The sequence below is a fragment of the Rattus norvegicus genome, chromosome 5 (genome assembly GCF_021556685.1).
Source record: "Rattus norvegicus strain SHRSP/BbbUtx chromosome 5, alternate assembly SHRSP_T2T, whole genome shotgun sequence".
Lineage (NCBI taxonomy): Eukaryota > Metazoa > Chordata > Mammalia > Rodentia > Muridae > Rattus > Rattus norvegicus.
Window position 1 is genome coordinate 61,508,771 of NC_141538.1, and position 10,972 is coordinate 61,519,742.

At 50.6% G+C, this 10,972-nt stretch overlaps 1 protein-coding gene across 1 annotated transcript; it reads right to left on the reverse strand.

Annotated features, from left to right (window-relative positions):
* Positions 1-2,731: 2,731 nt before the first annotated feature.
* Positions 2,732-8,217, reverse strand: Aqp3 (aquaporin 3 (Gill blood group)). The gene is given in 6 exon segments (NM_031703.2): positions 2,732-3,738; positions 3,825-4,042; positions 4,414-4,532; positions 4,852-4,989; positions 5,275-5,401; positions 8,045-8,217. Coding segments are annotated over 6 exon segments (879 nt in total). The 5' UTR covers positions 8,153-8,217; the 3' UTR covers positions 2,732-3,569.
* Between the last annotated feature and the right edge of the window lie 2,755 nt (positions 8,218-10,972).

The following is a 10,972-nucleotide window of genomic DNA, read 5'->3' on the forward strand; positions in this document are numbered from 1 at the left end:
GCTCATTACCAGGAATTAAGAAGACATGCCCTGGAGCGGAGATGATTGGCTGACATCACTTGTACTTAGAGGCACAGTCCGAGTGCACAGAGAAATGAGCTCGGGTCCAAGTGGAGATGCCTCTTAAGACGCACCTGAAGAATTAGGCGGTAACACACAGAGAGAGCCAAAGATGAAGAAAACCGGAGATTCGGGCAGCCTGACACGGCGAGAGAAAGATAGGTCCACGAAAAGCCCTGAGAAATGCACATTCGTCCGTGCGCACAGACGCCAAGCGGGGTATCCAAACAGCTGCCAAGCTGGCGTTTCAGGACCGGTAAAGCCGTAAGCCAAGCGACCATCTCAGGGAGCCGATTTCACTGGTGCAAACCATCTGCTTTGAGAAATATGGCTCCAGCCTGGCGGTGGCGGCACACACCTTTAATCCCAGCACTCTGGAGGCAGATCTCTGAGTTCCAGGACAGTCTGGTCTACAGAGTGAGTTCCAGGAGCTAAACAGAGAAACCCTGTCTGGAAAAATGAAGAGAGACAGACAGACAGAGAGACAGACAGACAGACGGACGGACGGACGAAAACTGGCTCTCTCAAAGGGTTTGTGTTGAGGGCTTGGTGCAGAAAGCATAAAGAGCCTTGGGCAAGCCCTGAGATACAACAGCCATTCCAAGAGGGCAATTCCCCCTAGCTTCTGTGAAAATAAATTCTGTGAATAAATTCTTCTTATAGGAAGCAGAGCATTTTCCTTCCAGAATTTGCTAATGGCCACAACTTTGCCTATTCAGAGTGGAGGATTCATAGGGAGTCCCATGTCTGGAGGAGTCATGCCCAGTCCTTACTACCCAACCCAGATTCTTGTAGGGTCCGGACACAGCAGTGCAAGCCACCACGCCCACTTCTTCCCTCCCTCTCAGTAAATCCACACTTGTGGATGGATCTGAGGTGAAGGATGCTTGTTGAATTCAATGGCCTTTACAAAACAGCTCCCCGCCTCCACCCCTACTTTCCCACCCCATCCTGGTTCTTCGAGTAAAGTCACAAGCGGTCGTTTATTGTTTTCTGATCACTGCTAAGCTCACGTATATGTTTAATTACATTTACTGGTGCGCACGCGTAAGTACGAAGAGGCCAGAGTGCAAGTGTGGCACTCAGAGGACAACTTTCTGGGGAATTGGCTGGCTCTTCTCCTCTTTGGGTTCCAGAGATCAGACTTAGCTTCTCAGACTTGATGGCAGGTGCCCTCACTCTGCCTCTGTTAAGCCCTTTCTATGAATCATCTCTTATTTACTCTTTTTATTAACCCCAGTGTCACAGATAAAGAAACTAAGGTCCAGAAAAGGAAACAAACACACCTAGTCGCTGTGACGGGCAGTACCTTATAGTGATGGCATCTGAAGGCTTCCTGCTCCCCACTTAGCTGAAAGGAAGGATGATGAGGCAGGGTCTCGGATGGGGGTCCCGAGGGAGAATTGATATAGCTGAATGAGAAACTGTTTTGGTGTGCTGAAGGAAACTGCAGGCACCTTCTGCTCCCAAGGTTAACATTCTTCCCCCTCAGGGTCTGGGAAAGGGACACTCCCTCTGGCTCAGGTCTCTCCAGCATTCCAGAGATGCCTTGTGGGAGTTGGGAACCAGGAAAGGGTAGACATCCATGAAGAAATTGTCCCCTGATTCCAGTCACAATCCTAGTTCTGTGATTCGAACTTGCCGGTCACCCTTTCTGATCATGGGTCTCATCTGAGAAGGGGCTACAGAGCAAGAGTCTTTTTTTTTTTTTTTTTTTCTTTTCTTTTCTTTTTTTCGGAGCTGGGGACCGAACCCAGGGCCTTGCGCTTGCTAGGCAAGCGCTCTACCACTGAGCTAAATCCCCAACCCCCAGAGCAAGAGTCTTAAGAGCACAGTTGTACAGGCCAGGCTCCTACAGGGTTAACGATGCAGGAAGCTTTTCCTTGTATTCCTGGTGAAACTTAAGTCAGATGTATTAAGGAAGCTGGAAACGAAGTGCACTTCCTGGGCTCAGGTGTGCCAGGCTGGTCACATAACCCTTGCCTTACTGGGCATGGACATGTCCCAGAAGGGGACTAGTAAACACTAGATGTTCTTGATTCAAGCAAGTGAGTAAGAGTAACCCATTTCCTAGAGGAGGGTTAGGAAAGAGGTCAGGAGTAAAGGTTAAACGTTGTGATAGGATAGGAAGGGACAGAGTCAAGAGAATGAGATGCAGATGGACTTAGAGGATGTGGTGAGGACCATGGAAAGAGCCCTATCCTCAGGGAGATACCCTGAGGAACCTGTATGGACTGACCCCTTGGAGGGAGTTGGGACAGAGATTAAGCAACTATAGAGGACAATAGGTCCCCAATCTGGTTTAGCCTCTCCATTCTCTGGGCAGCTCTGCCTACCACAGGGCCTCCAAACTTCCTCCCTGGGAAAGGGGATGAGATAGAAGGATTTGGAAGATGCTCAAGTGGGTGGGATCTGGGACCACTGAATACAAGCTGAGACTAGACTCTGAACTAAACATCTGGAAATTTATGGTCAAATAAAACCAACGCTCAAACGCTAGTCCCAGAAAAATAGCAGACTCTGGTGTGGTGGCACACACACCTTGGATGCCAGCAGGGGATCTCCATGAGTTCAAGGCCAGCCTGGTGTACAGAGCAAGTCCCAGGATAGCCAGGACAGCCAGGACTAGAGACAAACAAAAACACAAAAACAAACAAGCAGAAAGGCACAGTTCCTGTCAAATGCATACATTTTATTCTTTTCTTTATATATAAAAGGCAACAGTACATTGTTGATTGGGGGATTAAAGGAAGACCCTTTTAAAAAGTGGAGTTTCCCACCCCTATTCCTAAAACTGTAACATATATATGTATGTATATATTTATATATTTAAAAAAAACAAATTATGAAACTTACGACCAGGACTTTAGCCCCTCCCAATGTCTATCTTATAACAGAAACATATTACATACACAGCCCCTAGTTGAGGATCACAGCTCCAGATGTGAGCTACGCCCCTCTTATGCCTCCCCCGCTCCCTAAGCCTAGAAGTCCATTTCGAAAACTCAGTAGACACATACATACTTAGAAACGCACTCCTGGGTCCACCTCCACACTGGAGTCCCTGAAGCAAGTATACTGTGGCACTTTCCTGACTCACTCTCTCCCTTCCCCTGGGTTCCCTTGAGCTGCTAGTTTGTTTTGAAAACTTGGTCCCTTGCCCTTGCTTTCAGCCTGGAGAACAGCACACATACACTTGCTCTCTCTCTCTCTCTCTCTCTCTCTCTCTCTCTCTCTCTCTCTCTCTCTCCACATCCTCTTCCTTTTCAGAAACAAGAGGATGTTTGGTCTTACTTGCTATCCTACTTGGGCTTAAGAGGGGAACCTAATCCCCTAGCTGGCAGAGTTCAGTAGGAATTCTGGAGGGGCCATCCAGCGGGGGTGGATACAGGGAGCGTTTTTAGCCCGAGAGGCATCACAAGGGGGCTTTTATGGGGTGTCCCCCACACAGTCAGTGGACACTCAAGAGAGTGAGCAGTGGGGGTGTGTGTGTGTGTGGCACTGCCCACTCAGATCTGCTCCTTGTGCTTCATGTGGGCCAGCTTCACATTCTCTGCCTCAGTGGAAGGCGGGGGCTGCTCCAGGTGGCAGCCAATCATGAGCTGGTACACGAAGACACCACCAATGGAACCCAGGAGTGGAGAGACGATGGGTACCCACCACCAGTTCTGGCCAGTCCTGGAGGGAAAACACTGGTCGTCAGAGACAGGCGGGCAGGAAGAGGGAAGGCAAGCCGAGGTAAGCTGAGTGGGGGCTGTACTTACGTAAAGACTTCTGAACCCCAGCCAGCCAGGGCAGTGAAAAGGCGAGGTCCAAAGTCACGAGCTGGGTTGACGGCATAGCCAGAATTGAAGCCCATGGAGGTCCCAATGACCAGGACCACAAGGCCCACAGTGAAGGCCTCCAGGCCCCGGGGCACAGGGTTGTTATAAGGGTCAACAATGGCCAGCACACACACAATAAGGGCTGCTGTGCCTATGAACTGGGAGAGAGGAGAGAACACGGTGAGGGTCAGCTCCTCTCCCCATGCCCCAGTCCTGCCCTTCCTCTGCCTTGCCCTGATCCTAGCATGCTTGCAAAAACAAGAATTCACTGGGAAGCTCCATGCTTTATAAAAGACCCGGCCGGGGTTGGGGATTTAGCTCAGTGGTTAGAGCGCTTGCCTAGGAAGCGCAAGGCCCTGGGTTCGGTCCCCAGCTCCGGAAAAAATAAATAAATAAATAAAAGACCCGGCCACCATGTTCTGAGATTGGGGTTTCGATGAGCTGAGAAATCCTGCCATGATCAAGGAGTGTTTTCCAAAACAAGGCTGTCCCTCCCTCTGCATTTACTTCCCATGTCCCCAATCCATACCTGATCAAAGAAGCCATTGACCATATCCAAGTGTCCAGAGGGATAGGTGGCAAAGATACCAGCTGTGCCATTGGGGCCGGAGACAACAAGCTCATTGCCAGCAAAGGCCCAGATTGCATCTGGTGACAGATTAGACCCATTGTGAGTAAGGGCAGAGACTCTCTTCTCAGAGCTGCCCTCCCAACCCTGCTGGGGGTCATGGGTAAGCACATTACTGTAGAGGCACAGGGGGCGGGACAGGGCGGAGGACCTGAGATTCTGTTGTTGCCTAACTTGTTTCTTTCCCCTAGAGCCCCCAACCTGGGCCTGAGTGTTCTCGAATGAGTCATGAGCCCTGGGCCTGGGCAGGCCCTGGTTGTCATCAATGGGCTTGGTGCCAACGAGTACTTAAAGAGGGAAAGTGCTTGGAGAAGGGCAGGCAGGATGGGGAGTGCTTACCATAGTAGAGCCCAAAAACAATCCCAGCACCCAAGAAGGCCCCGAGGGTCTGTGCCAGTGTGTAGATGGGCAGCTTGATCCAGGGCTCTCGTGCCAGGAAGCACATTGCAAAGGTCACAGCAGGGTTCAAGTGGGCTCCTGAAAAGAGAAGATGGCATCTATTAGCCTGCTACCTTGGGCAGACTGGGGTTCCCATGTGCAAGTAGGTTCTCTTGGCCTTGATGGCAGTTGGACTATGTCACAGACTGATCTTTGATTCCAAGGTGAGAGTCAAAGGTTCTGTCAAGTCTCTTCCACCCTTGCCTCCAAAGGCCCCAAAGCTGAGGTGCTGTTAGTGCCTGCACTTGGCGGTGCCCCCTCCCTCTCTGCTCTCTTGGAAGTGGTGTTGGGGACTGAGAACTGAGGCTGGCATTAAGGCCTTACCAGACACTTGGCCAGCCACCAAGATGGCAAGGGTGACAGCGAAGCCAAAAGCCAAGTTGATGGTGAGGAAGCCACCATGGGTCCCTCGGCTGAGCACCACTTGAGCCACGGAACCACAGCCGAACATCTGTCAGACAAACAAAGCAAATGAAATTCCATTGAGATTAGCCCTGACTGCCACCACACGGAAGACTGGAGGTCCTTCCTGGAGTATAACCCAAATCCCTCCTGCTGCAATTAAGTCCCAGAAAGAGGGGGCATGCAGAGCCCTATGCGAGAGTAATGGGTATATGACTGGGGACATCTACTGTTTTTTCTTGTATCCCAGAAGGGTATGGGAGGGAGCCATCATTATAGGAGTTTCTGCCTGCCCTCCAGATTGGCACACAGGTAGGAAATACCCCATCATCCCGGACTCTTCCAGAGCTGAGGTCACAGTGGAGGGAGTGGGGGACATGGAGATTAGAGAACAAAAGTGAGGCTGGATCTATTCCTGCATCCAGAAATGTCTGCCCATCTGACCCTCACATGTTCCTCACCCACACCCTCCCTGTTCACATCCGTCCCTCCCTTCTCCAGCCCGAGGCCTCCAGGATTCCCACTCGAGAGTCCTAAATACAAGGTTTTAAGTGGCTCTTCTCTCTAGGTCCAGTGCGATCTATTCCAACCCTTCCGCCTGGGATAGAGGGACTAAAGGGTGCCGCGAGTTCAGCATGTACAGAACACGATGTATGTGTGAAAATACTCTCCACCAGCCCAGCCCGGGGTTTCCTGTTCCGGTTCTCCATAACTAAAACAAGGCTATGCTGAGCCAGGCCTGATCCCTGCACATCCCAGGGGCCAGCCTGGTCTACTGAGTGAGCTCCGGAACAGCCAAGGGCTAGGGAATGAGACCCGGTCTCAAAAACAAGAAAGTGCTGTGCTGGCCAGCAGGCTGTGCTCCATTAACTCCAATGGGGCCAAGCCTGTGTCCCGAGTTGTTAAGCGCTGATTGTTATCTCACTCAGAAAGATGAGGCAGGGAAGCCAGTGGCCGTGATGTAGGTCAAAGGTGTTCAGGCAGGTGAGAGCAAAGGTCAGAGATTGTGAGAGTAGGGGGTGGAGGCATGTGAAGGTCGGGGTGCTAGGTCCAGTCAGACCCTGGCCAGAGCTCTTTCTGCCTGAGGCCCAGACCTGGCTCTGTGCCAAGGGGCCTTGGAGGGAGGAGCTACCAAAGCCAGTTCCACCACCTTGGGGCTAATCTTCCTCTTCCTTATCCTCCCTCTCACCCACCTCCAGGTTCTTAGCCAGCCCCTCACCCCATATACCACCTAACTCTATACCTCAGAAAAAAGGGGCTTTCCTCACCCCAAAGTCAACCCGGGTCCCGATGCTAAGGTCCCAAGTCCCCAGCACAGGTATACAAGCAAGCCCTCAGTCATCAGGGGGTCCACTAGGTTTGCTCTCCCCTCTCCCTAAGTTCTGCTTTTCACTGACACCTGATACATCACCTCTACCTGAGCCTGAAAGCCTTCACCACAAATCCAGCACCCTCTTTTTGTGGTCTGGGCTAAGCTAATTGATCCTGGGACTCAGAGGGGACCGACTGTTCTTCTTATAGTGGAGTAGCTCTGAGAAGTGGAAAGGGATAAGGAGGCCCCTCTTTGAAAATGTAAGACATCCTCCCTTGTCCTTGCTGCTCCTGAACAGGTGGCTACTCACAAATCAAGATAGGAAACAGGGAACCGCCAAGGCAGGAGGGTGATAAGTGCCCCCCTCCACTCCCTTCTTGGCACAGAGGAGAGGGGGAGTGGGGACAACTGATAGGCTACTAGTCTATGAAGTCAGAGGCGTGTTCGGCCGTCTCCACGTGTAGCCTGTCCCACTATGATCCCTCACCAGTTGACTGATCTGCGTTACCCAGGACTGGGCCTGTTGCTGGAACTCAAGTAACCTACCCATTGCAACGGGACAACTGAATTCAGAAGAGACTCAGAAAAACAAATCAATGGATGAAAGTCAGAGTAATGGGACAGGAAACGAAAACCTGGAAGTAATGCCTGTCTGACGGAGAAGTAGGACATGTTACCCAGAACTCAAGGCAAAACTGCAGACACACAGAGCTCTCCTGTTAGGGCCCCGTTTCCTTCCACAATCCCTATCTTCATAACATTTCCTTCTTTTTTTTTTTCCGGAGCTGGGGACCGAACCCAGGGCCTTGCTAGGCAAGCACTCTACCACTGAGCTAAATCCCCAACCCACATTCCCTTCTTCTGATCTTGCTGCTTACAGCCCAAGAGGCCTGCACTCTCTGCCCCTACCTGTGGTAATCCGTCCTCACTTCACTGCAACTTTTGGACTTTCTGAGGCTTAATTATTCATTAGCGGCCAGACACCCAAGACCCAAATAACTTAATAGGGGTGTTCATTTGCCTCTGTCTCCACTGTGTCCTCTGCCTGGAGTTCTGGGAAGACCGGGAAGTAAGAAAAAGGGCTGAAGGTCCTACACTCAGGGGTGACCCTTCTGCAGCCTTGGTCTTGGTCTCGGTCTCCAGGGGTTAAAGGCAAAATAGCAGAGCTGTTCCTGGTGAGCAACACTGTCACAAAGTGAGTTAGAACTGTCAAGACTGTTGAAGGCTTTGGAGGTCAGCTTGACCCTGAGAGTTAAGCCTCGGGAGCAGAATTGGGGAAGTGGTCTTGCTTGCCTTGAAAAACTGTCCCTGGAGTGAATAAGGAGTTGGGGACCACGGAGTGCTGAAAATAGAAAAGGCTGCTCACTCCCCTGCACTCACCACAAGGATGAGGGTCCCCAGGCACTCCGCCAGAGCCTGGCGAAGCAGCCGGTAGCGGATGTGGAGCATCTCCCCGCAACGGTTCATCAACTCCTTCTGTCGACCCATGGCGAGGCAGGCGGCGGCGCGGTCGGTCGGGCGTGCGGGTGCGAAGTGGCGAGCGCAGGGCACAGAGAGCAGCGGCCGGGAGCGCAGGTGGCGCCCTTTTATATGTATATGCGCCCGCTGCCGGCCCCGCCCGCGGAGCCCCACCCGCCGAGCCCCGCGGGGGCGGAGTGCGGCCACCACCCTCTGCCTAGCCTGGAGGCGCTGGTGAGGACCCGGGGTGACAGTTGCAAGGAGGGTCCTAAGGAGCTTTAAGGGTGGGTTGGGCAGGATTCTTAGGGGAATGAGAGTTGAACGGAGAGAACTGAAATACTGTGAAAAAGGAAAAAGCAGTCTCCTGAGCCTCGTGGGCATCGTCTCAGGCTGTTACAGTGGAGGGGAACCACCTTGCTACAAGATGACTGGATAGAACAGGTCTTCTTCAATCTGGTGGCTGAAAAGGAGGCTATGGGCCCCAAGCGAGAAGAGACCTCACAGTGCCGACCCTGGTAGGCAGATGTAGGCTGAGTTCTAACCAGAATTCGCCAGCCCTTCTTGTGCTCTGGGAACACGTCACATGTTGAGTGTGTTGGTTAGCATGGCATATGTCCTGTGTGCCTGGCACACTACCTGTGCCGCGCCACGTGCGGGCTGGGATACCTGGGTTTTTCTCCTTGTGGACCTTCCTCTATTCCCTCAGCTCCAGAGAATGAGCTGAAGATGTCCCGACATGCCACATGCGACATCATGCCAGCAGGGTGAATGCTAGCTGTTTTTAACTCTCTCCTTCCCCACTCCCATCCAAGTAAATCTACCCTTTTAAGTAATTAAGCTGGGGCCCAGGAAGTGGCTCAACAGGAATAGGCACACCGTGGCAGCCTGGCGACCTGAGCTCAATCCCTGAAACCCACAGGAAGGTAGGAGAGAACAAACTCCACGCGTTCATAGTGGTGCGTGTGCACACACATACATCATCATTCTTTTTTCTTTTCTTTTCTTTTTTCTTTTTTTCTTGAGACAGGGTCTTACCACGTAGCTCTGGCTGGTCTGGAACTCAGAGAGATCCTCCTGTCTCTGCCTCCCAAGTGCTAGGATTTGAACAAAACAGGAGCCACTACATCTGGCATAATTAATTCTTTTAAAAGAGAGATTAAACTGAACCAGGTATCACGGCACATACCCATAATCTCAGCCCTCAGGAGCTAAGGCGGGAAAGTTGTGGATTTGGAATCAGTCTAGGCTTCACAATAAGAACCTGTCTCAAGGGGTTGGGGATTTAGCTCAGTGGTAGAGCGAGCGCTTGCCTAGCAAGCTCAAGGCCCCGGGTTCGGTCCCCAGCTCTGAAAAAAAAAAAAAAAAAAAGAAAAAAGATTTAAAAAAAAAAAAAAAGAACCTGTCTCAAAAAGAGATCTTTAACCAGCTACTTGAGAGGGTGACAGGAAGCTTACAAGTTCAAGGCAGTCTGTTTTACACGGTGAGTTCAAGGCTAGCCTGGGCAACTTATTGACAACCTGCCTCAAAAACAGCTGCGGGAAGGGCTGAAGAGGTGGCTCAGTGGTTAAGAGTGAACTATTCTTATAGACGACCCAAGTTCAGTTCCCAGCATCCACATTGGGTGGCTCCTCACCAACACATACAGGAGGTCCTACACCTCTGGCCTCTCTGGGCACCTTCACCCAAGTGTGCAAACCTACATACAGGCACATAATTAAAAATAATAAAAATACTGGGCTGGAGAGATGGCTCAGTGGTTAAGAGGACCAACTGCTCTTCCAGAGGTCCCGAGTTCAAATCCCAGCAACCACATGATGGTTCACGACCATCTGTAGTGGGATCTGATGCCCTCTTCTGGTGTGTCTGAAGACAGCTACTCATATACATTAAATAAATGATATTTAAGGGGTTGGGGATTTAGCTCAGTAGTAGAGCGCTTGCCTAGCAAGCGCAAGGCCCTGGATTCAGTCCCCGGCTCCAAAAAAAAGAACCAAATAAATAAATAAATAAATAAATAAATAAATAAATAAATAAATAATATTAAAAAAAAAAAGTAATACTCCTCTCACTTCAATCCCGGTCCTGCCCAAAAATAGAGAGACTATGTCTCAAAGTCTAGGAGTCTATGTCTCAAAGAGACTATGTCTCTCGAATATGGAGAGAGATTATATCAAACTGTAAAAATGTCTGATCTGTCAGAGGAGCATGATCGGAACCACTGCTCTCAGTATTGCCTGCCTGCCTTCCTCCCTTCTTTTTCTCTTCCTGCTCCGGCCTGGAGCATGGCATCCTAAGCATGTATTCTGCCATTGAGCGCCACCCCGACCCAGTGCTGCGTTTACTTATTTATTTATTTATTTTGTTTTGGTTTGTTTTTGGTTTGTTTGGTTGATTGGTTGATTTTGTTTGTTTTTGAGACAAGGTCACACAAATCGTAGCCCAAACTGCCCGTGAATTCACTTTGTAGCCCAGGCTGGCCTCCAACTCTTGACAATCTTTTACCTAAACCTCTCAAGTGATGGGGTTACAGGCATGAACCACTATACACAATCTAATGCTTCATTTAGTAACTGGGCATAGTGGCCTGAGACCTGCTCCCTTACGACTGGGAGAAATGTGGGTGTTTTCTCCCATAGTCTATGTAGAAGCGTTCATTGCCAGAGAAGACCAAGAAACTACATTTTTCAGAGGACTTAATCTGGGGGAGCTAAAGGCCCTGGGGACTTGTCCTCTGCAGAATGGCTGTGAGAAACCAGGATTACCATATGAAAGGAAGAGAGGCACCAGGCCTATAATCTCAGCACTGGGGAGGTGGAGACAGAAGAATCAAGGTCACTCTTGGTTACCTTG